The following is a 27,789-nucleotide window of genomic DNA, read 5'->3' on the forward strand; positions in this document are numbered from 1 at the left end:
GTGTTTAGCCTCCGCACGCAGAAGAACAGCAGTGCCAGCAGTCCCTGCACAGCTACTGCGGAACATGAAGGTCAGCATTGCGAAGCGTGAAAAATTAACATACATAACTCTGTCACATGCACACGTTTTATTTGTCAAAAAGTATGTCTTGTGGGTCAGCCTTGTTAAAAATCCCAAGAAATCTTTTAAGAAGCAATCAACTGTTATGGTAGGACTCCATATATGATAAGCAAATCATATGGTTTTGTTAATTCTCTTAAGGATTCGCCTCTGCAAGGACTGCTCACCAGCACCTGTGGGCTGGGCACGGAGGGCTCAGGCCCGTGAACCCCTGGGCTCACACAGTATGTGCATTTTCAGAGAGGAGGGGTTTTGGCTGTGTTCTCTGCAGCTACTTTTGCTATTGCTGCTGGGTCATAAACAAGCAGCAGCAAACACAGTGACCTTGGCTTGGGCAGCTTATGTTTCTGTTTGCAATTACCAGCTATTTCTATGCCTCCTATGTGTGTTTATATTAAAAGCAGTACACCTAGTGCCTTTCTCACAGATGAAATTAGCTGATCCATTTTAACTGGAAACACTTTATTTTAGGATGTTGACTTCTGGGTTTTTTGACTGAAAGAATTTTAGTTTTCTTTCCAAACCTAATCAGTAACAAGAAAGCATCAGTTCATGTGCCTGTGTGCTGCCCCCTGCACGAGGGGACCTTCAGAGCACTGAGAAATCCAGGCTGTGACAGTCTCCTGCTGAAGGCTGTGATGCAGTTCCCAGCAGTGCTCAGAGGAGAGGCTTTACAGGTTTTACACCTCCAGCCAAAGGGACAGGCCCAAAACAACCACAGCACATCTCAGGCAAGGCTTGTAGGCACCCAGCATCCCTGCTGCGGGCTCCTTCCATGGGCACTAGACTTTGGGATGGCTCCATCCCAGTCCATCCTCCCAGGGAAACAAACCCAGAGCTGTCAGGCTGTCACAGGACATGCTGCCTCATGAACAGGTATTTGAACCTCCGATGTTACTTCTGATGATTTTAAAGAAACTTTGAATACATTCAAGGTGAATTTAATGACCTCCCGTTATCCAGAAAAGGCAAAGTACAGAAAAAATAAAAGATCTCACCTGCACTTGTATCTATTATGGTCAACTCATGTTAACAGAATGTTTTGCTTTAATACTTGACTTACATTAATACCTCACATTATTACACGTATGAAGCCAAATATGACGCTAACTTAGTTGCTTACAACCTCAAACCTTACTCCCAATACACATTCCAATAAATTTATTCTGTAAAAACAATACATTTTTTTGTTTCCTTTTTGTTTTGTGGTTTTTTTTGTTGTTTTTTTTTTCCCTGTGGTTTTTTTTTTTTTTTTTAGTTTTTTACAGTAAACTCATCAACTACAAACCTTGAATACGCAAAAGATGTTCCAAGGACAAGCATAACAAGGATTGATAAAACCAGACTAAATATGTTTTCACAATAAAAGCTGGCATAAAAATAAATAAAAATCTCTATTATCACAATAGCAACAATAATGTACACAGAGTAATGGATTTGGAATGCTTACTTACTAGTCTAGTTCTATTTCCAAAAGGAAAAAAAAAGCCAGAATGACAGCATCCTTTTTTAAGCCTTTCGTTATTTAAAATTGATGTTTTGTTTTGGTTTCCCATAGGGTTCTATATCACAGTAAGCTTAAAAATGGAAAGCATCCAAATGAATGATTTCAAATTGTGTTGGCATTGGAAAAAATCCTTGTATTAATCTAAAGAAACACAAAAAGACTTTCACTAACTCCACATATAGGAACTAAGTCAGATAGTGTACATTACATCATGGTTCGGAGAAGTATTAAGAGTATAACTAGCTAGGTACTTCTAATAAGGAAAGGTATTTTATTACATTATTGAACTTGGCGGTGACCTCAACTGAAGAATTTTTCTTTTATGTTGTAAACTGATCAGAACTCAAGAAAGAATGGATATAGGGGAATTTAAAATTATGTTTGTACGTGGAAGATATTGTAGCATCGTATGGAGGGGACTAATTTCTAAGATTTAGTCGTGTTTAAAAAACACTGATTTAGAATGATATAATTTGGAATTACGCCTTTTCTGTCTAGAAAAGGAATGTAAAATGTGTTCAAGTATGCGATATCTTCATAAACCTCAGCCACTGGTAAAGGGCAACTTCATGCAACCAAATAATATGAAAATCAAAAAGTAACCCTTAGAAAAAAGGGTAAAAATGTCATTTCTGCAAACACAACAGATAGGAATGTGAATAATGTGCATACAAACTGGGATGCTGTTGATGGTACTAATGAACAGATGTGGTGACTCATATCAAATCCAAGAATATTAGACAACCAAACATGTAACCTTCTTGTGTTTTCCCTTAATATTCAGCAGTCATTATGTTGGTTAAGTCTGAAAGAGAGAGAGAGGGAAAAAAAATCACATTTAATGTAAGAAATAACATGCTGCAACAAACTTGATACAATTAACATCTTACTCACACACTTGAAAGTAACAGGTACAAGTAACCACCTGATCTGTTCATACAGATTTTTTCCTAGAAAGCTGCTTATGCTACATCAACTACCACTACAAAATATTAAAGAACACAGTTTAAAAGTAAACATTTAGGGCTTTACTCAAATAAGCAGCTCCAGTGATATATGTGGGCGGGCTTTTGTTTCCCCAATGACTCCATTACAAATCTTGTAGCACACTTCAGGCACAACCAAATTTTGCTTTTTTCCACTGCACTAAATCACTGATGGACTTTGTGCAGCAGCTCAGGCACTGCTGCATTCCTGGATGCCCAGCCACGAGAACACCCTCTTGTTCCAATACATGAACACTTAGCAAGCATGAGGAAAGATAAAAGGTTTTGATCACTAAGGGATCCAAATGTTGCTTCTGAAAAGGAAATAGTTTGGCTTGAGTTCACTGTAAGGTGATGACAGAAAAGGAAGAAGCTCCCACTTCCATGGTTGAGTCAAGGTCAGCTCTTGCTTTCCCTGACATTAATGGGATCAGGATCAGAATGTCCTCATGTGATCATGGCAAGTGTCTACAAGTCTTGGCTTCCTCATATTAAACAGAGAGGGCAAAGCTCACCTGCTGGCACTGGGATACACTACTTTAGCCCAGCAACATGACACCATGCAGTGTGCCATGACTACCCAGCCCTGGCCAAAGCATCCCTTCTCCTTTGTAAAGAATTCAGAGCGTGAATGCTTGTCCACCCACACCCTGATGCATGGAAAGAAACACCACACATGAGCAGCATGAAGGGATTGGTACTGGATTTGGTGTGATCAACCAAGGAAAAAAATCAGCATCAAGGAATAAGTGTGTGTGGGGGGGTACAGGTTAAATCCACTGTGGATGATGGAATTTTCATTTTGCACAGGATCCTGAGGAGGATATGAAAATAAGGCATTTTAACATCCCTCCACTAGCTGTTTGCTGCCTAAGCTCTCTCCTGCTCTAGTCCATCATACCTGCTGTGTGTGATGCCACGGTGATAGCAGACTTGTCTATCTTGCTTCTCTTGTCTAAGAGGATGAGAACATTCAAGTGCCATGTTGGCACTCTGGGATCCTGATCTGGTTGCTGTACCTCTGAGCTCAGGGCTGTGTTTGCTCAGTCCAGTCCTTCCCTCCTATAAGTTGTTTGTGAACAGTAAGTAGTGGAAATCTGCCCTTTCCGTGTGGGAGGTCCTGGTACATCCTGACTAATGACACATGATCAGGGGTTATTATAAAATGCTCAGGCATGGAGTGATGATTTACAGGAACTGCCTGAGACCTGCCTCCCCCAAAAGGTGTAATCACGTGCTGCTCATCTAGTGCACTGCACTCCACTAACCTCTCTCCTGTTTCATAGTCAGTGAGATCATACTTACAGGTGCTTTGGAGATGTGGCTTGGAGGGGTTCATTGCAGCTTCTTTGCCTTCAGATGTGGACACCCATTAAAACAGCTACACATGAGTTGTCAATCAAACCCTGCCTTCTGCTAAAGTTCTCAATGACAGCTGCTGCCCAGCACTGACAGGCAGGATGGGTGGTACAACAGTCCATCCCTACAGTATCACTCTCGGATCCAGAACAGAATGCCATCCTTTTGGAGTATGAAACCTTTGCACTTATTAACAACAATTCCCCTCTCTGCTAAGGCCAGAAGTTTGGGTAGGCATCACTTTAAGGTGGGGTGCTGGGAATATGAATACTTCCCCTCCGCACTGTCTCACAGATGTGGCTGTTGGGGCACAGGAGGGACAACAAAGAGCCAGGTATGCAAATCACCTTCTACAAAAGCTTTCACAGTTTCCAGTGCCATCTTCCAGCATAACACACATTTTGTGTCCCAGGCACACTGGCAGGTGCCCCAGAAGTCAGCAGGTCTCCCGTCCCCAGATGCAGAGCCCCCAGGGCAGCACTCAGGCCCTCGCTCCTTCCCCTCCCCTGCAGCACTGCCGGGCTCTGCCGCAGCCGCTGAGCGAGGATGCGGCAGAGCTGAGCAGTTTCCATGGTCTCCATGGTTTCACTTCTCTTCAGCAACAGATCAGCTCTCATCATCTTTGTTTGAACAAGTCTCTCAGCTTAACTCTGAGCTACGGTACAACGTATGCCGCGCTGACCAGTGCTACTGCACACAAAGGAAACAGCACAGGGAAGGACTGAGTGGAGTGAGAAATTTCTGTCATCAATAAAATGGTAGGACAGAGAACACAGTGCAGGGAATAAAAGAAAATCCACTAACTGCTGTGGTTTTTTTCTGGCATTGAAAATTCCTTCCTCAACAGCGACTGGCAACCATCCTGTACTTTAAAACACTCTTCTTGGATGGGTAGAAGGATAATTATTTACTTGCTCTGTACAATTGTAATTATTCTATGTTGTTTTGAGGTTAAAATGGTTACAAAATTCAGTGTACACAGAGCTGCAAATATTTCATCTATGCTGGCTGCTTTAATCTCAACTTGCATTCAGACATTTATGTTTCTCTGAGTTATGTCCCATGGCCTTACCCAGCAGTGTTGTTATCCTGACCTACTGGAAGGCAGCAGTTGACATAACTCTTTACACAAGAGACTATGCCACTATTTGATTTTTACATAGAAATTTTACCGTGCTATAGTCAGACATTTTTACAAATGTTATCTTTTTTTGAGGGGTAGATTTTAAATGGCCTCATATTGCAGAAAAAAAAAAAAGACAGAAATACATACTCTGTTTCCATTTCTTAAAAAAATGCCCACAGAAATGCTTTTACATTGAATGGAGCCCTAAATCCTATGCTTTCAATGCTGATAAACCCCCCAACCTGTTATGCAGCCTGACCAATGTTATTTTTAACAAGTAAGGAGAAGAGTAAAGGAACCAAACATCTCAAAACCACATCAGAAGGACACAGTGAACCTGTGCTTCTCTGGCCTGTTTGACCATTACACTTGTCCTTCACAGCAGTAACTGGGATTGTTGCTACCCCACAAGAACATCACAACAAAAAAGCCTGGACACAGGCTGTTTTAAATATGTTCTCCCAATTGCAATAGTATCAGATGGCAGTAATTTTGGACCAGATTTTGATCCCCTTATTCATGCTGGCAGTCACCTCCGCAAATAGATCCACTGACTCAGTAATGATTGTCAGTGTGAGTAAAAGGATCACAGTCCTTTACCCCACTTTAATATTCAGGCCGTACCAGGAGCAAAAAAACATATTTAATTTCGAACAAATCTATTATTTCTCAAAGACTCAGCAAAAGCATTCACCTCCTGACAGGCAACCACATGCATCTGTACGCCATGAGAACACCTCCTTTACCAACACGCTGTCCAGACTGTAACTAAAATACTGAATAGCACAAGGAAAACGTGCCACATGCCCTGTGTGCTGACTCCAACGTTCAGACACTCTCTAATTAGGTCAGAACCACAGCCAGCTTTCAAACATCAGTGTGTGGGCATCCAGAGAGTAAAAGTACAAAGGAACTTAGGTGTTCAGTTGGAAAGATTCAGAGCTATGCCAGCCAAAAACCAAAGACACAAGTCACCAGAGATTTAAATGTGGAATATAAGTCTACTGCCATGAATTCACTCATTTATGAGCAATTTTATGCCACAGAAAGTAAACAACACAGAGCCATGAACAGCTTTCCACCAGAAAATTCTGTTTATGTGGTATCCTGAAAAAGCCAAACCAATTTATATTTAACAGCAGAGGATGGCTATGGGGAGATTCTGTGACTCAAGACTTGAGCAAACTCTGAGATGGGCTGTCTTAGCTAATATACTATCAGTTAATTAATATTTGATGATTAGCCCCATGGTTCAGGCTCTGCATCTTTCTCAGGAAGGAGTCAGCCAAAGAGCAGCAGTGAGGGAAAGAGCTCAAGGGAATGAGCTTGAGAAACAGGTAGTGAAAGGACCAAGGAAAGTAATGTCTCTTTTTAGAGGGTACCTGTAGTACTAAAGAATAGTTGGGAAACTAAAGGATGGAGATAAGAAAGCACCTTTGTCAACCCAAGGGAGAAAAAACCCCACAAGTCGAGCCCTTGAACAGTATGAAATTGGCTGAAAAAATATAATAGCTTTGAAAGTACTTTTATTTGCTCTGGGTTTGAGTCTTTAGGAAGCCATCACTTCACATTTTCAAGCTCACCTCTACTACCTGGAGGTCAGAAATTTCATTAAAAAATATAGGTGAAGATGCTTCTGCAATCATTTGGCTTCAGCCGTTAGCCCTTCAAGAAGATCCCTATAATGCTGAGGGTAAGAGTGTGATTAAAAGGCAAGATTCTGTCTGATCTGAGGAGAGATGTGTCTTCAGCCTGCAGTCCAGGCACAAAAAAAGATAACTACTACCTCATTATTAGTAGTATTATTAAGAGAAAAGCTGCTTGTCTCCTTGCAGCAATTCTTGCATGGTCTGAGGGGCTGGGAGCCAAAGGCAGTCACAGCCCAGGGGCAGCACTTCAGGGCCCTGAACTTTTGCTTTGCTTGTCTCTTTGCCTTCATAGTGCCTTTCTACAACTTACTTTGAACAGGCTCTTAGTGTGCTGGGCAGCCCCCAGCCCCTTCCCGGGGGGAGCAGGTTTGCATCCCAGTGCCCATTCCAGCAGGTTCCTGGCGCCATCTCATGGCCACAGACACGGCCCTGGCGTGGCTGGATTTGGGAAGAGCAGAGTGGTGGGTACACAGCTCCTGTGCTGAGCACTGCAGGGGAGGAGGTCCATCTTCCTCACACCGTGTGCTCTTGGTCCACTGCTCTTATAACAAGCTAAATGGTTCTAAAGAGACCATTATCTTGTCTATGATGGTGCCTTTTAGCAGACCAGACATTCTTCAGAATTCATATGTGTGAACAAAAGGACCAAATGCCAACTCTGCAGGCACGTGTTTGTCTCTTTCGACCTTCCTTTCTACAGAAGAGAAGTGCAAGTGTGGTGGGCTGGAGGAGCTCAATGCCCTGCAGCAGAGCCCTAGTCTGGGTGTCCCTCAGGCTGTGGCTGCAGGACAGCTGGCCCTGTACCCCACCAATCCAGACACACTGTTCAACACCATCTGTTTAACACCAGTTGAAAAATAAATCTGATTACTCTTTCCCTGAGTGCCTCGTGTCCTATAAAAGCACACCTCCTAAAAGACACCTGGTCTGGCTCTGAGGAGCAGGAGGAGATGGAGTGTCCCCTCCTGGTCCTGAAAGAGAACTGCACTACTGACGAAAGCTCAATGAAATGCTGAAGATTCTCGTGTGAAATGCTGATTCTGCAGCAGAAATGCCCAAGGTAAAATATATGGATCAGGATGTGAATCCTTTGCAACTTAGTGCTTTTATCTCAAGCTGCCCATGAAACCATCTCCCCATGTCTCTTTAATCCATACTACTAGAACTCCCCCTTTCCCATGATGTTAAAAGCATCCAACCCCTAGTTACAGACTGATTGTTCAAGGGTGAGGTCAAGGCCAAGTGCTGGGGTTGCAGAAGTCAGAGCAGAGCCCTTCCCCACATGGGTATGACAATGGTGACTGGGAGTATTTCTGCGGGTTGGTGCTGGCAGGAAGGACACAGACTGTTGATGATATTTCAGCACAGAGGCCAAAATATCTGCAATCCTGAAAACCCTGAGAAGCACCACGATGTTCTAGCAGGCTGGACTCAACCTCCCCATGGTTAAAAACATGTCACATACAGAAAGAAGAGCTATATGAATGTCACCAGCCACAAAGCCAACACCCTATGTGACTTTTTAGCCACTCAGTCTGTGACTGACCTAACTCAGTAAGGATTTTATCCTTGCATGGAGAACATGCCTGAAGTTCACTGCTGTCACTGCTACAGATACAGGAAACACAGCAGGCCCTCCCAAACCTCTTGTAACCTCAGACAGATTTTACTAACAGTTTTCTCACTCAAATGAGTGAGACATGAAGTGTCAGAGTTCACAGAATGTGGGCTACACATGCACTACGTGCTCACCACACTCCCCAGCCCCAGCCTCTGACAGTCTGTGGGTCAGAGGCTGAGAGGGCACAGCCGGGCAGTGTCTCCTTGTGCCACTCTCTGGTTCAAGCCAGTGGCTTCTTCATAGGGAATGGGACAGGCACAGGGAACACTATCCTCCTGATCCCCTGAGCCACCTATCAAAGTCTTTATAAAGCAAAGAGACACAAAACACATACACTGCACTGCAGAGAGACATGGGGAAAGGAAGCTCTGGGAGGAGTCTTTTAGTGGGAGACAACAGCAACTCCCCAGAGGCTGTGCTTTGTGAGAAAGGGCTGAGGCTGAGCACGCAGCTGGGTGCTGAGGCACCTCAGCAGTGTCAGATGAGAGCCTGTGCTGGCTGGCCTCCTCTCACACCTGGGGATTCATGTCACTCAGCTCCTGTGACAGCCCGGCCCGGCTGCTCGGCCACGTGGCAGAGCCTTGGCATGGGAACTGCACAAGGACTGGTTCTGAGCTGGAGCTGTGAGTGCTGGAGCAGGGAGGCTTGTGCTGCTTCAAAGGCTCAGAAATAGCAGGGGTTGTTAAAGGTGGCTGACAATTAACCACTCGCCATAACAATCCCCCTGCTCAGCAGCCTTCCTTTCTGTTGTTGTGGTCACAGCAAAATAATATTGATAAGAACACACAACTGATACAAACACACAAGGAGATTGTATGAAGCTGCTCTGGAACAGACTGTATATCCTCTCCTTGGAAGGTCAGAGCTCGGGGCAGGATCTGCCCTGAAACTTGCAGTGTGCAGAGCCTGTAATGTGCACATGAACCCTCCTGAATTCTGAAGAACACAGTGGGACTGCACAAATTTTAAACAACTGGGAAAGGGTAAGCAGGCTCCCCCTGCTAGTGAGCCAACATGTATTATGCAAACAGTTTGATTCTGCTCTCACATCAATTTTACATCATTCCAGATCATGTTTTTCAGTAGCTCCTCTCAGCTGACATCAGCGCAAGTGTTGGAACAAAAATAATGCTTATAGTACCTTTTCTCATTCAGTCATATCTCTAGAGAAAAATTTGTACCAGGGCAGGGACCAGGCCCATGTTTCTGTTCTGGACACATTCTGAGCACTGAAATGCAACCCAAGAAGATGGTACATGGTATGCACAGGTCAGCCTGGCTCCAAAGCCCCCCGGGAGCAAACTGCATGGGAAGTGAATGACATTAACAGAAGATTACCCCTTCACTGGTTTTCTGCAAATCTGAAGAAGTGTTTCTTGTGTCATTGCCTGCGTCCCCAGCATCAGAGCTGCTCTTATTTTCTTCCTCTTTGCAGTCCTTATCATCTTCATCTCCAGGAGATTTCCGTGACTGCTTGGAGGATTTCTAAAATGATCAACAACAAAGTTAAAATTAAAAACTTACCTTCAGACATAGAAAGACACTTCTGAACTGTATGTGAAATGCTGTCTGATCATGCAGTTCCCTGTTCAAGGTGAATATTGGGGAAGACAAGCAGGGTGAAAAGCATTTTTCAGGTGAAGTAGCTGGAGTTACTGCCATCAATAAAGTAAAAGGAGAAATTCTGTGTGTTCAGCACAGGTTGGCAGCTCAATTGACTGAAAGACAGACACAGTAATAGGAGCTGGGTATTAGTGTTGGGTCACCTGTAGGTTTTGTTAGTTAATGAAACAGATGGTGCCAGCCTGACAAAAGTTTTGATTAAACACAGAGATGTAAAATGAGAATAACATTAGCAGAGCTGCTTTCCATACTTTTTTTAGTGCTGTCAGCTTTAATATATTAACATTAAAGCCATGTGGAGCCAATACATCTTTTCTGCTCCCTTTATGTTATGCAATTCTACAGTACAAAAGGATAAATTGTGGCATTAAGCCACCATTTTCCTAATCCTCTGTTTGCCCAGAGTCTTCTGGAAAGAAGATGGTAGACCAGACCTGAATTTCTAATGTAAAACATACAAAGGGGGTGAAATTACTTAATACATTTTGTTCAGTGGATGAACCACAAAAATTCACGCTCTCCCCCAAATTGAGCCTGGATCAGATTGTTTGCTTCATTCTTCTCATTTTAATTAGTTTTCACTTTCAGAAAAGAGTAACATGAGCCACACTTCCCACAATTTTTTAAGTCAAGTACAGACCTGGAGGCACACATAGAACCAGAGGAAGTAACTATAGTGTTGCTCCCTTTCACCCAGGTGACATGTAAGAGGTCTGTCTGAACCCAAAGGTGTCACTACTCAGGTGAGTACCTTCACGAGCCATTGTGAGGCAGACACACACTCGTAGCTTCCTGATCTATGTTGCTATTTGGACACTAACTGTGCTGGCAGGTATCACAATGCAGGTCTTTTACCTACAAATTGAGCACCTTACTCCCTGCTCCCTCCTTCCCATTCTGTATCCTGTATTGATGTATTTTACACTCAGCTACAAGAGGATCAGTTTAGCACATCTGACCCTACCAGATCTTTCAGAAGCTGGGGTGCTCACATTGGAGATGGGAGAAAGAAGCTTGAATTTTCCTAGACAGGAACTAGACCTGAACTCATGAAACTCTCCTAAGGCACACTCCTAAGGCTTTTTTTTCCTTCGTGGGGAAAGACCTATCTAAAATGTCTAAACCTACCAATCCATCTTTGCATGGGCTTTCTTTCCAGCCCTTCTGAACTCCTTCCCATACTTTCACCTCCTCAGAGTGTGGGCATTAGAACAGGGTAGAGTATTTAAACTGCTCTCTCACCAAGGTTGTCTACAAAAGCAAGAGCATTTTGCCCACTGGAACACCACTGTTATGGTACTGGAATCAAAAGGCTGAAGTAGAACAAATTGCCATGAGGTGGACAGTAGTACAACTATATGTATATATGTTACATGGGTAACAATAGGAAAACTCAGAAGATAACCTTTGAAGTGTAGGATTTTTTCCGTTTTGAGCCGGCTTTTTCATTCTTTCTTTTTCCTTTTCCATCCTCTTCTACCCGATCACCTTCCTCCTCACTGCTGGCATCTGCTGTATTTCCACCTTCTCCTTCAGTTTCTGATGAGCTCTGTTGCTGAATTGCCTTTAAAATAACAATAACAATTACAATAATAACATAAACAACAAAAATATTGCTAAAATCTATTACTTAATTTTTGTTCTGTATGGAAGATAGAAATACTGGAAATGGACAGTTTAAACTTCAATCAGTACAGTCTGGAAGAGCTCAGGTTATTCTTGCAATTATCAAGAAAATGGGCTGCAAAGGCAATTTTCTCAGCCACCACTTGAACACAGTTATCAGATGCAGATTCTGGGATAGCATGTTCTGAAGGGTTTACATGGAAACACAAGATCCGATAACAAAAATGTGTTTGCTGGAGAACTAGGGGCTGCTCAGAGGAGAGACCTGGCATGTTTAACTTTGGGCAAAACTATGGAAACTTTTAGACTTTGTCTGCAATAGGAGAGACTTACTCAAGAGAGAAGATGTTTGTTACATCCCCTAAAGGGCAAGATCTTTGTGCTTTGAAAAAGCAAACACTGACCAGAAGGCTGAGCACTCTCTGACAGTCCATCTTCCACAGACTATTCACTAGATTTTTTTTCAAATACCCAAGTGTATGCAAAACATCTGTAGGGCTGAAAATATGAAACAGGAACTGAGAGGGGCAGCAGCTTTTCTGCAGGTGGTCTGTATCTCTGGCTTGTAAGGTTTTGTGATAATAATGTAATAGGTGTTTGCCTTCTTTTGGAGGTGATTTCTGCCTTCAAAGTACCACATTTTTTTAATGAGAAAAGTTCTTTGGTTTTATACAGCCCACCGACTACTCTTCTCCCCCTCCAGCTTCACTGGCTTTCTGCTCTGGACACCCAACAGGGAGAGCTGTTGTACAGCAGCAACTGTCTCCTAACAGCAGCTTAACCCTCCACCTCCTCACTCCTCAGCTTTGGCAGCTGTGTCCTACATGTTATAGATTACCAATGTAAAAATCAAAAGTGCAGTGACCTTAAGGTCTGTGTAAAATACACCAAGCCTGATACAAAAATAAACAACAGAAAGAAGAAGTCAGAAATTATTCATGTTTATACTGGAGTAAATAAAACCTTTTGTTTTTAATTCAACTGAATCTGCTGCAGAATTTTCCACTTCACCAGCCCAGAATATCACAGAAAGCAAAGGGCTCTGCAGTATGATTAAAGTTCCATTTGTCACAGCATGTGAGACTGTAGTTGTCCTTACATTACATGGTTACCAAAGCTGTAAAACTTTCTTGCTCCACCAAAGCCAGGACCTTCCACATCACTCATACAATGTTCACACTGACAAGAAGTCTTCAAAGAGGAAAACAAGAAAGATAAGGAGGAGTAGATGTGAAAGTCATTTACCTGATATCCAGTAAACTTTACTCCAGGGTTGTTTTCTATTTCCCACAGGCCTTCATTAAATCCTTTTCGCTTGTTCGACTTCCCAAACTTATCTTTATATTCTTTGTATGGGAAAAGGTCTTTGGGGCCCAGGAACGCACTGCATTTTAACAAAGGTAACATTCAGAAAAGGATTGAAAACCCTCCTCTTCAAAAAAATCAAAATGTTAACAGTGCAAATGTTTTCTCCATTCTTCTGCTCATTCCATAATTACTTTTCCAGTTTTATGTATTTGTTTGTTTATTTAATTATTTATTTATTTATCACACTGGCTTTGAGCTACTGCTGTGAGACTGATTTAATGGATTGGCTCACCATCCTGATGTTTGCTGTAGCAAAATCATCTCTAGAAATAACTAAAACATGTCTCCTTTATTATACTAACTACTGCTGGGAACTGGCACTTGAACAGTTTATGAAAGGGATTATATGACGTAATTGCTTGCGATAGCAAAGGACCAAACTTCCAATCTTAGTGTTACAAACCGACAAAGGCCTAAAAATGCCATGTGAGCAGTTAAAGCATGTAAGGTGTGCCTAGGATCCATGGGCCAAAATTTATCCCTGGTACTCCAAAACAGAAAAAGCAGTGGCATTTATTATTATCTATACTGCCAGTAAGCCTGGGATCTTCTTTTTTGGAATAAGCCCCCCACATACTAAACCCTGTGAAAACACAATAAAAATGTTCTTTTCCAAAAATCTTATGATTTCCTATAAGACAAAAAACAATGGATTAATATAGACAGATGAGTAATAGAAGGAAACAATGAGACACACAGGGTGCTTGTGGCCAAATAGTTTTTTAGACAACACAGCAAAGGAGGGATTTTGTGCTCTGCTGCTGCCTAAGTCAGCTATGCACTGGGCCAACTAATTTCAGGCAAAGGCACCACAATGCAGGGAAGAAAAAAATTACCAAGGGAAAAAAAAAAAGAAAGCAAAGTGATGATTTATCCTGCTTTTTCTACATATGTTACAGTAAAATTCTAACTTCTTCTATAAAATTGAAGGAAGCATGACTTTCTTTTTGTTGGATATCTGCATCTACTGTATTCTGTATCACGGTATTGAGGTGGGTAATCACAAGTTAAATTAAAACAGTGATGGCAAAAAGACCCCTTTATTCCCACGTGGAAGATTCTGTGTCATCAATGACTGGAGCTGAGCAAGTCCCAGTGTCCTTCACTATAATCACTGTCCTACTTTCCTGATGATCTTTGCAATTAACATTAACTCTCTGGTCTCCATTACCATGGGATTGCAGAGCTCCACCACGTACAACACATTTATTGTTGTAGCCTCACCACGAAGTTAGGAAGTTGCCCTTTTTTGCAGATGGACTTCTGAGGTACAGGGGTTTGCCCAAGGTCAAACTCAAACTGAGATCAGAGTACAGAGGAAAAACCAGCTATCTTCAGTCTCAGTCTAATATCTTATTCACAGGGGCATATTTCTCCTTGCTGTAAACATTATTTCTGATTAATGCCTGATTTATGCCCAGCATTTATGAATGTGTAAAGTTCCACTCACTTAAATCATCCCACTGGCCAAGAAGTTTGCCAGTGCAGAGCCAACTGGTTGCTAAAGGTATCAGATGACAAGTCCCTGAGGAAAGAACTTTCTTCTAACTCCACATGAGCATGGGATCCACACTTATTTGGCTCATTGAGAAATATCTCAATTTTATAACTACAAAACCAAGAATACATTTCTACCTGAAAGCCAAACAGTGATTTCCAAACTACAGTAGAGCAAGGGATCTGAATAAATTATCTACGTTTTTTCTAATACTAGGAGATGTCTCCTTGTTGTCAAAAATACATACAAACTGTTCTAACACAAATAACAAAGGAAAACTGTATGAAACTTACCATGAGCTACCTTAATTTAGCTCAAAAGTAATGTATGGAAATGTTTCCACTGCCTTTTATGTACAGTAAACACTGAAAAACTGTCTACATCTTTGTTTGAAATACATTTGTTGCCACTGGGAGAGTATAAGTTTCCACTGCTCTGCTATAAAACTAAGGAGCTGCAATCTACAGCTCATTTTTAACAGTTAGGCTTTTTAAATTATTAAGGTAGTAACTACAAACTGCTTTTCTGCTTCAGAACAAAAGTGGTCAGAATTTTTCTCTTAAAATGTTTCTCAAGAATGATGTTTCCATTCAAAAAATAATTACATTTTGGTTTCTGATTTGAAAGCATCATAAGTTTATTTGAACTGCATTCTTTTCAGATTATTTTGTGACAGTAGTAGTAGACCACAATATATCAAAATATCAATTTGTTTCATTTCAGCAATTGGAAGAAATATTTTAAGTAGAGAGGCTATTATGAGGTTTATTAAGCAGAAATGGTCTTTAAAGATCTTTTTTAAATAAAATGTGATCTATGAGATATGGGGCTTATCATGTTCTGGAAAAAATAAAATTCAAAAATAAACAATGAATTTTTAACACAGCTTCAAGCCTCTCAAACTAAAATATCAGAACTTCATTTTTTCCAGTTTTAAAGGAATTCTAGAAAAAATGTTCCCTGCAGATGGGGAAGGAAAAGTTTTAAAACTAAAGTATTCCATGCAAAATGGAAACTGTGATAATTTTTTTACCTACCTCAGATATAGTGTAGAGACACGTACATTATAATCTTGAAACTCTGTACTTTGTAGCAATTACTACAAGACCTAACTTACCTCCTGTGTTCTGATTCCTTTTGTTCCCTACGAGCTCAGCCAGCTCAGTTCTTCTATCACTCCTGTGAGCTCCATCCTACAATATCCCCAGCACAAACCTCCCAGGAATGCACATATTTTAAAGCTCTGTGAGGGCTGCGTAAGACTCCAGGGTCTGCTTCCTTTCATATCACAAACCACCGAGCGAGTTCTCACACAGGACACGAACTCAAACATGTCCAAATACAACAGCTTGATTTCTGCTATCATGGACATCCAAGTAAAAAACTTTTGCCCCTGGCTCTGAGCTCAGATGACCCTTTAATAAATTCATGCCACTACATTTCTTTACAGGCAACACAGGCTTTTATGCCTGCACCATGGTACACCACACAGGCAGCAGCATTCCCATCTACTTTCAGGTTTCACTTCCATTTAACACAAATGTGTTGGGCTCAGAGGACCTATCTCTAGGCTCCCAATGGCTTCTGTCAGGATTTGTTCCAATAAAATCAGTAGAGATGATGTTATCTGCAGCGGAAGAAGACATTTTCAAAGGAAAAATCATGTTCATTCACTTACGTTTCATGAGTCCCAAAAAAGAAGATGGGGTATTTATTTGCTGGAGGTTTCACAGCTCCTTCAGGGAGTTCATCAATCTGTAAGACAGGAAGCAGTGGAAAAAGGATTATTCCCAAAAGTGATGTCCTTCATCCAAGAATCCCTACCAAGCCATGGAAGTGCTGGCCCAGGTATCCTGCAGCCCTGGGAGGTCCCACTGCGTGCTGGGGTGAGGAAGGGGAGACAGCTGCTGGTTTTTCAGGCAGACAGGTCAGATAAAGTCAGCATATGACTGAAACAGTACAGGGAGACAACAGAAGACCCAGGAGAAGGCACAAAGTTTTAAAGATTTCATGGGCATTATAACACACGAGGGCAATAAAACCAAGTCTGCTTAATTTCAGTGTTAACTTCAGATGCTGCCTCATCAAAGGCACTGAAGCTCAGAGGGTAATCCTGCCTGTCTCACACAGCCACCCCAATAACTTCTGCAACAAATGGAGAACAGATGGTATCTCTGAGACTCTGCAGCTGGAAAACTGGACAATCTCTCAGTGGTTCTTCCCTGTGATGATGGTGGCACAGAGTGTAAAATGCATAATGCATGCCAGGGAGTTGGGCCAGGGACTCTTCTTGCCCTGCAGCATCCTGATAACTGTTTTTGGTCACCGTGCCCCTCTGTACTCTATCTCTTCTCTCACATTTTATCCCTGGCCTCATATTTCTCAAGATACAGCTGCAGAGAAGTGAAGAGAGGGAGGGTGAGGGTGTTCTCCTGAGATATAGTTGGTATTAGGACAAACTCCTCAGGCTGAGCAGTGCCCTGACACCTTCTCCTGATGTCTGAGTGAGAGTGTCGGTTGTGAGGCAGGAGGTGAGGCCCAAGACTTATTCTTGTCCACATCTAATTTTGCAGTCCTCTGAAATAGAAATAAGAGAGTCCAGGTGCCTACCCACATAAACCAGAAACACAACACAGCTTTAAGTAAGATCTAAGAGCCTGCCTCCTCAGAAATGGCACTTCTGAGCATATGTGGGTGTATGAAATTAAGTGTCCCGAGAACTCCCTGGCTAAAAGAGATCCTAATGAATCTAGATATCCATAGGGCAGCACCAGTGAGCAGGTGAATGGTTTGCTGCCTGGTATAAGGCAACTCAGTCTCAAAATAAGCATATCAAATCCTACCAAATGTCACTGCAACTGAGAGCAAAGTACTGACATAACAATGCTACACAAAATCTGCTCCTCAGCAGCGCACAGGGATGGAACCTGCATGTTTTCACTCAAGAGGCCAGGCCCACATGTGCTTTCCTTCTCTTTTGTTGCTGAAGGACCCCAAACACTGATGTCTTGTTGATTAATAAGCAACAGATTGTTTTCAAAGGATGTTCTCTTTCACTGTAAAGCATCTGCTGGCTACGTAGCTCTCAAAGGAGTATGAGCTTTCGCAAGAATTCAAATCCTTTTGGTCTTTCTGCAAGGACACTCCTTGGGGATGGAGAAACGAGAGCCACATGTGGAACTGGACTCCTTTCTGCAAAAGAGATTGATGCCTATCTTTTAGGTCTATGTGGGGCATTCTCAGAAGCCTCATCAAAATCAGAGGATCTAAGAGCACTTCCAAACCATTCCCTGGTCTCTTTCCTGTGGCACAACTCAGGGGTGTGGATGGTGGAGCTCTGGCACACTGGGCAATGTGTCACCATGCACTCACTGCCTGGCACAGTCTGCAGGAGACAGACAGCCTGTGATGGTCAGAGGTGTCACATGCCTTGCAGGCACACCAGTTACCCAACTTCTTCTACCTAGCAAAGTTAATCAATTGATAAATAAAAAGAGAATCTATTATTTAAATGCACATTGAAGGAAGATACCTGTTGGTGGAAGATGAATGCATGCATTCACTTTTAGCTCAGCTGTGTTTAAGAAGGAACTGAAACAATATGACAGGCTTTTTGGTGTCCTCTTCATCATCCGGACTACATGGAGGAAAGACTGTCAAAGATACTATTTTAGAGCTCAACATTTTCTGACATTAGCTAGTTGTCTTTTAAGTAAGTGCCCATAATGCTGCTATTTGCTCACTATTTCATGATTTACATACAGGTATTAGACTATAAGAGTGATAAAAAGACCGCAGGGGAAAAACACCAACATGTCCCACTCTGCAAAACATTTCATGCCTCCTGAAAGATGGAAGTATCTATGTGTCAGACCAAAACAGGCTGTGCTGGCAGTTTACCAAGTAGAGGGGTAACACACCTCTAGTGTCTGGATGCCATAAACATCCTCCTCTTTATTACAACAAGAAGATATCCAGATACCAGATACCAGAAAAATGTGGACTCCTTTGACTGAGATGAACACTGTCTGCTGGGACTTGAGTGCAAATCTCATTTGGCCACTTGAAACACGGTGCCAGCTCTGGGCTGAATTACAGAGCAGCACAGTCCAGTTACTGCCTCAGCCCTTTCAGAATTTCTCATGAAATAAAGTGAACAGCTGTAAATGATCAGTAAAGGGGAGGAATGAAGACATGCTTAGTAGGGAATGCTGATCAGAAGGCAATGGGGATCTTACATCACACAACGTGCTATGCTCCAGAGCAGTGAGGATCTTCTCCTAAGTGATATCCCAAGTGGAGTTAAGCCTCCTGTCTTATTCCCAGCACTTAATACTAAGGAGCAGCACCAAATCAACAAAGGACAGCACATACATCTGTCACGTAGCTCACCTTCTCGGTATATTTCTTTATTCATCCAAGTATCCCCTCTGACTACGTCTCATCACAGGAAACCATAAAAAAGCTTTTCATAGCTTTTGAGAGTTGGCATACACATACAAATACATGCAGTATAAATCTGCACTAAACAGCTCAAAGATAAACTGTTACTGCTCCCACTCTAACATTTCATTTTCCAGCTGAGGTCAAGATTTTTCCTGCCTTCACTGATGCTGTTGTGAGCTGCCCAGCTCTCAAGCTTAAGTCGCTAGTACTGTGACAAGGTTGGAAATGGAGTAATGGTGTTATCTTAGGACCATTTAGCTCTGTGGCAAAAACTCCAGGGACTTTAGTGAAGGATGAGACCCTCTCTGCCATTAGGAAAGATCTCTTTCCTTTTTACCTGTTTCAGGCAAATCCCTGCATTAGAGACTGAGAGGAGAGCTTTGTACAGTCCACCCATTCCCAGAGAAGCCACCTTAGCCCTCTGTGAATGTGAAGTCCCTAAGTGCTTGTTTAGCTGCAGAACAACCCCAGCACTCCAAGATGATTGCTGCTGCTTTGTTGTAGCAGAAAGCAAGCAGTACAAGCAACCATACTGCAGCCTCTTGGTGCTGCACTCAGTCACAATTTATTCCCATTCTACAAGATGTTTTGGTTAAATATGCTGCAGATTTGGATCCAATATTTTCCCCCATATCAGCAAGATCAAAGACAGACAGAGAGAAGGAGGAGGGAGAGAGAAAGAGAGCGAGCGCATGAGCACAAGAGCAAGGAAAGCATCGCTGCTTCAAACCAGGAACAAAAGAGAGAAGTGCACCCATACTAGGACACAGTGTTGCAGTCACAGAAACCTCACTAATGACTAAAGCATCTGTCTATCAGAGATCAGACTGCGACTGCATTTTGCTCCTGGAAGGAAACAAACAGATTCTAAAGTACCCGTTATAACCTGCAATCAAACAGGAGCTCCCTCCCCTCCTGAACCAGAGCAGACAGTGGGCTGGAGCTGCCACAGAAATCAGCGAGAGCAGCGCATGGCGTGCAAATCTGATACGTGCATCAGCCACACCACGGGCAGCCGCTTCAATTATGGCTAAAATTAAAGCAGGTGGTTTCAGATTTCGAGTTTTATCCCCTTAGCTCCCGTTGCTGTCATCTGCTTAATGAATAACAATTGCTTTCTTTTTGCACAACCTCAGCAGAGCTGCACTGCCCAGCATTTGTTTGCCAACCAAGCAGCAGCGTTAAAGATGTAACTGTGGGGGTTTTTTTGTTGGTTTTTTTTTTTTTTTTTTTTTTCAGTAAACAAATGCCAGGCTTCTAGGGTCAAGAACACAGAACAGAAAATTCACTGGACCTCTCAAGTCAGAGCAGGGCTTTATCAAATGGTGTTGCTAGGGTCTACCAGCATGCAAGCAAGAAATCCTTCAGGATCCTTACATCACAGCTTACAGGCTAGGATGTATATGCAGCCCGAATATTTTGCTCTCGGTGGTGCTGAGTAATTGCTGACTTCTCAGGGAGTATTTCCCGCTGGCTGTCACGGGCTGGGTTTGGCAGCACTCACATTGCACCGCTCCCTTCTCGGTTGCCATGAGGTTAAGGACCCTGGGGAGAGAGGCGCTGGCTGGGTGGGCTGGACTGGCGCTGCAGAGCCATAGCCCAGCGAGAAGGACAGCAGTGACTCCCAGAAGCACAAATCATCCCCGTGCCTGCCTGTGGGATAACGTGGCATATTCCTGACAGGCGGAGGAGCTCCCTGGGAGGGCTGGTGCAGAAACAGAGGAAGCTGCACCCCCTCCCGGGTTTTCTGCTCTGCAGAGCTCTACATTCCCTGCAAAATGGGAAACATGTCTCTCTGAGACACGGAGAAACCGGCAGGGCTTTGTCTCTGCTGTTCTGGGCACAGCAGCTTTCTGGGGAGGCTGATGTTACTGCAGCAGTGGAGGAAGGGGCAGCTCTGCCCACCAAGCCAGAAGGGCATTCCAGATGTGTCTCCTTCCACTTGAAGGGGCAGCAGGTGTCATGTTGAATGGCATCACAAAATCTCTGTGCTGTGGATAAGCTGCTGTTCAGGAGCAGGAATGCCAGGCTGTAAGGGTGGCTTTCAGACCAGACTCTGTTCTGTTACGTTCCAACAGAATTTTACACTGAAATAAAAAGGGTATTATGCAGAAATACCGATCAGGTCCCCATGTACAGAAAAGAAAAACTTTACATCAGCATGCAGAGATGCTTATGTGGGCACAGAAACCGCAAGAACAAGTCCTTTTATTTTGCAAAAAGAGGGAATTAAAGCTGCAGAGCAGTAATCACTGATGGTTTTGACATACTGTAAATGCCTTTGATTGGCAAAAGCACACAGAGGCATTGCCGAGATCAGTATCTCCCACTGAAATCCCTGGAGTCACTGCACAGCAGTTGAGCAAAGGCCTATAGTATTTTTGCTGGAAAGAGGTTCAAGTTGCTTATTATTGCCCAACACATGCAAGCAGCTTGATCTTTTGCAGTTAGCTTATTAGCAGAACTCTAGATGGATAAAAGCAATACTCTTCAAAATCCATTATTAAAATAGGATATTTTGCTTTTCTGCAACGTTTTTATTCCAATGGATTTAATACGCTTTTTAATAGCTAATGCTACTGGAAGTCAGCAGTATGGCAGTATTTTCTCTAAACCATTATTTAAAAAACTGTTCTGCAAAATGTAAAATATTAATTTTTTTCCCCCAAGAGGATCCCAAAATGTAAAAAAAAAAAAATAAAAAAATTCCAACCTGCTTCAAGCTAAAAACTGTGACTCAAATTCTGTAGCACTTAAATTGAAGAGCAATCCAACTAAAGCTGATTGGAGACTGCTGACTTTTTCTCATTTATCAGGGCTGATATTTGAAGCAGAGCACAACTCCCCAGTGTACATCACATACCTGAACTCCTAGTGTGGAATGCTGGCATATGCACTTTTTCACCCATTAAAAAAGATAACCCTGTGAACAGTGAGACTAGAAGCAGAATCCAACTTAATAAGGTGGAATTGCACAGCTACAAAAGTAAAAATTAAAAAAGTCTCTGGGCATGGAAGAGTGCCACCAGCAAAAACAAAAAGCAAAACAAGATTAAAAACAGCAGAGCATGCTTTTGAGCACTGCTGAAAATGGCTGAAGGGTATCCTACAAACAGCCAGAAATGACAATATAAAGACATCAATCCTCCTTTTTTTTTTTTTTTCCTCTGTGCATGCTCAGGACCTCAACGAGATAGAAGACAATGAAGGGTTAGTTGGAGTCCAAACAATGCTGGCAGCAGTGTCTCACTAGCAAAGATCAGCAGTCTTGCAGCTGAGTTCAGCCCCTTTACATCCCTAATTAGCAGCATATTTTTAAGACAGAAAGTTGAAATACACTTTCAGCAGAGCTGCTTTAATCTCCCATATGAAAATGGGGCCAAAGCTTAGTTCTGCGTGACTGGTATCTATATGCATGACTTTGTAGATAACTGATCTATTCACGTGATTCAAGTCCTCTGTGCACTTTTGGGGCTGGTGGACAGAAGACTGTCAGAGGAGGAGACTCAGGGAACACAAAGACTAGTCCTATCTCTGCCACTGGCCTCTGGGATGACCTTGCCCTCATCACTGCATCCCTTCAGTCTCATTCTTATGAACGGGGACTATGGGACTGTTCTCCCTATAAAGCACTTGAGGTCCACTGCTAAAAGGAGAGGTATTACTAGCAACACATATTTCAAGCTCTGTTTCAAGTTGCATTTCAGGTTACCAAACTGTAATCCTCCCAGGGAGCACACCCCAAAGTCAGACTGCTGCAAAAAATGCTCCATGTTCTCCAAACGAAGTGTTTCCCTGCCACTGTGAGTGAAGCAATCGTGCTACCACTGGGATTCTTTTTTTCCTGGTCTGTTCCCTAAGGAAAGAAAAGGATGTGATCACACTATTCTCAGTCTGACTTTTACCTGCAATAACTCAGGGACACATCAGACAATTTTGCCAAACCAGAGAAAAGGAGAAAGGCCAAAGAGATATTAAGTTTCCCCATGTTTTGTGATAAATAGGCTGTCCAACAGAAGATGGGCAGACTAGTCCATATGCTGAGAGACAGCTTGCAGTGCAGGCTCAACCAAAACATCAGACTGTAGGAAATCCACATAAAGGCAAGCCAGAGAAAAATAAACTTCTTAAGTTTCATGGCTCGCAGAATTACTTTTTATTTGTGTATAGGTGGGGAGATGTTGTTTATTTTAAACAAATATTGCCAGTTCTGAGGCATTTAGCATTTACTTTTCTTCCCTTTAAGCACAGTGAAGCTTGATTCTCCTTTGTCTGAATTATTTCTCAGATATCAAAATACTGTTTGCAATATTTGTCCACTCAAGCAAACCAGAGTGAGCTCACTAACACCAAATGAAAGCAGTTTCTGATGACAAAATTTGGTTATCCTTTAGCATCTTAGCACAAATATTTTTGTCTTGAAATATACAAGTGTGCAAGAAATGCACATAAAAATGTGTTTGGAAGATATACAGCAAATAAAAATTAATTAACCATTAAAGACATCAATAAATGAGAAATTTTAGGGACTGGACATTCACAAACGTGTTTCTGTCCTGTCACTCTCTTCTTATAAGCCAAAGGGACATGAAAAGTCATATCATCTTCCTCCCCAAAGTGCTGAGATAAACCCTGCCACCTTCTGCATCTCATCTGCTAGAAGAAGTGGATGGATGGCATAAGAACTCTTTAGATTGCAGAATATTTTTTGGCCTTCCAATATTTACACTAGAATTTTACTATTTCATTGATTTTGTTTGTTTTTAAGAATGTTATATTCATGAGGCGGGATTTTTTGGCCAGTTAACTTGATCAAAACCTTTTCAATCAGATGCAGCTGGCCTAGAGTGTTGACGTTTGGTCAACTACACACAGGCAAATTTATACTTGAGGCTCATTTGTTCCACATATCGAACGCTCCATGTTCCACTGTCCAAGCTTTTATTAAAAGAAGTGTTGCTAGTCCTTGTACTCATATTGGCACACTTAAAGCCAAAAGGTAAGCAAATTTCTGGAAGATTGCAGTCTCTTAGACTTGGCTGGCTTAATTTACCATTTCTTTTCCAATGTAATTTACTTCCCCAAAAAGTCAGTTAAAAAAGATAGGATCGACACAATATTTCCAGGCTGAAGAGTGCACAGCCTCCCTGTGCAGTATTTGGTCCAGTTTCCCACAAAATACACAAAACCCTACACTACAGCTTGTGGCTAAAATTGTTTTGGGTAAGGAAACATGATCGACGGAGATGGCAGGTTCCAGAACACACCCTCCAGTTTGGACAGGGTGGACACACACATGCACAAAGAAGGGAACAGTGTTCACAAGTGCTTCACCTGCTGCAGCCCACGGGCTCCTGCTAGGGAGGATTCAAGCTGGAGACTCTGGAGGTTCCACTATTATCTGGGCCTTTGGGTACAGAAAACCTTCCTGCTTGTCTCCTCTGTGACCTGTTCTCTCACTGTCAGCTGCAGCTGAGGGATATATCAGGGGACTGAAACACTCCTGGCCACTGAACAAGTGCCTGCATATGAAAAATGCTTACTGTTACCTGGGAAAAATACACAACATTTTTGTCCCCTGAAAACATATTTTTAGTGTCCTGCAACCCTCTGAGTTTGGGTGCAGCAGAAGAGATGAGAGTACAAGTGTCCTACCAGTCCTCTAGAGGGAATGGAGACACAGCCAAGCATGTATTTCTCTTCATTATGCTGCTCTCTGTGGACCCACAGAATATAAAGACTCGTGGTCTTAATATGTTCGCACCAGAACATCTATTTGCAGGATTTAAGCAACTACTTCAAACATAAACTTCTGTCTCACAGGATCATGAACTAATTTACCCTATTACCTACCCACCTGTGTGCAGGCTCAGGCATCTGCACCAGCTGAGCTGTGTACACAGCACAGCAGCCACACAAACAGGTTCTTCTGCAGGCACCAACTCTGGTGGAGGTGACACTCCAGCCTGATGCTGGGGACTGCAGAAGCACAGGCAGGCCCAGAGCACCAAATCACAGCTCAAGTGAAGGTGGTGGACTGGGACTCTTGAGCAGGGCAGAGGCCTCAGTCTGTGCTTTGGGGCTATGGGATAAGTCTAATCATGGAGCATCACCCACACACAGGCCAATTATTTTGTTGTGATGCAAATAACACGTCCAACAACACCACGGTTTCAATCTGGGGGGAACAAGAAGCAATGAAATCTAATTGCAAAGGCAATGAAATGGAGTGATTTGCAATCATTTTGCAAAGGCAGGCTTTCCTGTTTCCTCTGCTGACAAACCACGAACTTGTACCTGCAGAAAGGCTCAGTGTCTTATGGGCACGAAAAACCTAACAACTGTCTGTAAATAATTGCTTCCATTGCTCCACACCCTTAGCTACAGCACAAACCATCAATTAAACACAAAGACTAAGATGAAACTTTTGCCTGTGTCAACTGGGCTGCTAAAACTGTGCAATGAAAAGAGATTCACGGAGTCACAGTGGTCTCTGTGCAGCACTTGGACCCAACTCCGATATTTTTACTGGGTTTCCTTTCAACCTCTGCTCAGATTTCCAGGAGCTGTCATTACAGTGTCAAATACCTTCTTTGCAAAGTCCCTCAGTCTACGTTAAACTCTTAGGAATTTTAATCTGTCTGCCTAAAGAGACTCAGGAACAAGTTTTTCCAAGCCAAGTCATACCCCTCCCCACCTGCCTGTTTTTCTGCTTCCAAAAGCTCAGAATGAGAGTTTTCATTTAGTTTTGACCCAAAATGTAATGTTCCTGAAATTTACTTAGATAGTCCCTAAAAGATTAACAAACTTATTTATTAAAATGAACATTTTCCTAAAAAAAAATATAAATCTCAAGCAGGGATGAAAGTCTTTATGTTAAAAGATACAAAGCACTCCATTATGTACATGCAGAACTATGAACTTAAACCCTAATTACTAAACCATGTTAGGAAAAAAATAACTCAAATGAAAACATGAAAGACAATAAGATGTATTTTTAGAGATGTAAGTGGCATTAATGTCAGAGACAAGATGAATACATCAATATGGTAGTGACCAGATTTGCTAGGGTGGCAGCCCATTATTATAAAGAATGTATTTTACATCAAAACCTCTAAATATGAGTTTCAGGCATGTGAGTACTCTCTTTTAATTCACATGGATTAATCATGGGCTTGAAGTTGCCTGCGTGTTTGTATACTTGTAGAATGAAAAGTTACTTTTTAACATCCTTCCCATCCAGTATGTTAAGTTGAAGAGATATATGGTGTATATGTAACTGGTTTTTATTACTCTCAAATAACCTCTCAGAATATTGAGTTGCCACGATCACAAATGACCTACAAAATCTAGTAACTGAGCTGCAGTTACGTTACAGATGTTACAAAGTTTACTCCAGAATCTTCTTTCTTCCTCTGATTTTCTCTAACTTCCCTTCTCTATACAAGACCAAAGACTTCTGGCCATCACTGTTTCTCATTTCTACACCAGACCTGAAGAGACAACCAAAAGATTAATTTTAAGGATACAGACTGTCAAGGAACAAATTACACATGTGGAACTGTACTAGCTATTTTCCCACATACATTAATATTAAATCTTTAAAACACTTCACCTATGAATCAGGAATGGCCTCCATACTGAGCATGTTTTAAAAGGTTACCATTTTGTTTTAAAAAGCAACCCATATTGTGCAAATCAATGGGAAAAGACAATTAGAAATAAAAGAGGACTTGGTTAGTGATACACATATCTGGAGCTAGAAAGAACATTAGGGAACACTGCACATATACATTTATCTTGGTATCCAGACTGAGTGTTTATATACACCTCACAAACCCAACCAAAAGCCTTTCAGTCAGTATTCAAAATTTTAATTCTGTCACTTGCCTTTACTTTTTAATGCACTGGTGATGACACATGATGTGTCCAATCCATGCTCCACAACCAAAGAGTTTTAGCTCACACTGTTTTTACCTGTCAAGATCCTCAATTCAGCCTCACATGTGGCACTCACAATGTCATCCTTTTCAATAAATCTGCCTTGGCACCCACTCTGACACCCCTCTCATTATACCAGGTTGCTGCATTGCTGACATTTGACAAACAAGTAAACTAACACCATCATCCAGCAGCAAATGTTTCAGAAAAAGTATAAACTTCTCAGTAAAAAATTGTTCTTTTTGCTCCCACATCTGCTAAAGAAGCTGGCATTTCTTCTGAACATATTGCCACTAAAATCTTTATTATTATGGGCTTCTAGAAAGTTAACAGCTAGAGGCTTGATCATGCAAGCACAGCTGGGCATACAGTTTGGCAGCATAAACAAAGCCATTGTCTTTGTATGATCAGATCCCAGCCAGCACAATAACATGGCAATTATATACACAGGTGAATCCATTCATTTGTAAGGCAGGAGATGGCATAAAGCATCTTCTAAAAGATAAGGAGAAAACATTCACAGCATTTTAATGCTGAAAAGCCCCGTCTGACAAACATATCTTCTCTAATCTGTTTTCATCTTTTAACAAGGAGTTCTTGTCATTTTACCAGAAGTACCAATTCAAAAATTCTGTTCACAAAACTGACCCACTACCTTAAAAACAATAAAAAGCTCCCAAGCAGAGTCTCTCAAATAAATGCAAATAAAACAAAATATTAACAGATAGAACAAGCTTATTACTGGTGATATATCTTTGCATAAATTAAAATTCTAACCTCAAGGCTTAATAACTTTATTAACTCAATACTACCTTCTTCTACAAGCTGTGATAGAAATACTGACTGTGACAAAGAAAAATAAAATTTTCACAAGAGTAAGATTTTGAAAAAGAACTCCTGATAAAAAGCAGCAAAAGGG

At 42.0% G+C, this 27,789-nt stretch overlaps 1 protein-coding gene across 1 annotated transcript in view; it reads right to left on the bottom strand.

The window, feature by feature from the left end:
- Nucleotides 1-1,149: 1,149 nt before the first annotated feature.
- HDGFL3 (HDGF like 3) overlaps nt 1,150-27,789 on the bottom strand; it is a 37,548-nt gene continuing 10,908 nt past the window's right edge. The window contains exons 2-6 of the mRNA XM_051796653.1: nt 16,162-16,238; nt 12,863-13,001; nt 11,397-11,555; nt 9,707-9,853; nt 1,150-2,432 (exon numbers count right to left, since the gene is read on the bottom strand). Coding sequence (XP_051652613.1) covers nt 2,427-2,432; nt 9,707-9,853; nt 11,397-11,555; nt 12,863-13,001; nt 16,162-16,238 — 528 coding nt within the window. The 3' untranslated portion in view covers nt 1,150-2,426. The remainder of the gene's footprint in view (nt 2,433-9,706; nt 9,854-11,396; nt 11,556-12,862; nt 13,002-16,161; nt 16,239-27,789) is intronic.

Source organism: Manacus candei, unplaced genomic scaffold, assembly GCF_025592945.1.
Source record: "Manacus candei isolate 608988 ecotype Guabito, Panama unplaced genomic scaffold, ASM2559294v1 h1tg000046l, whole genome shotgun sequence".
NCBI lineage: Eukaryota > Metazoa > Chordata > Aves > Passeriformes > Pipridae > Manacus > Manacus candei.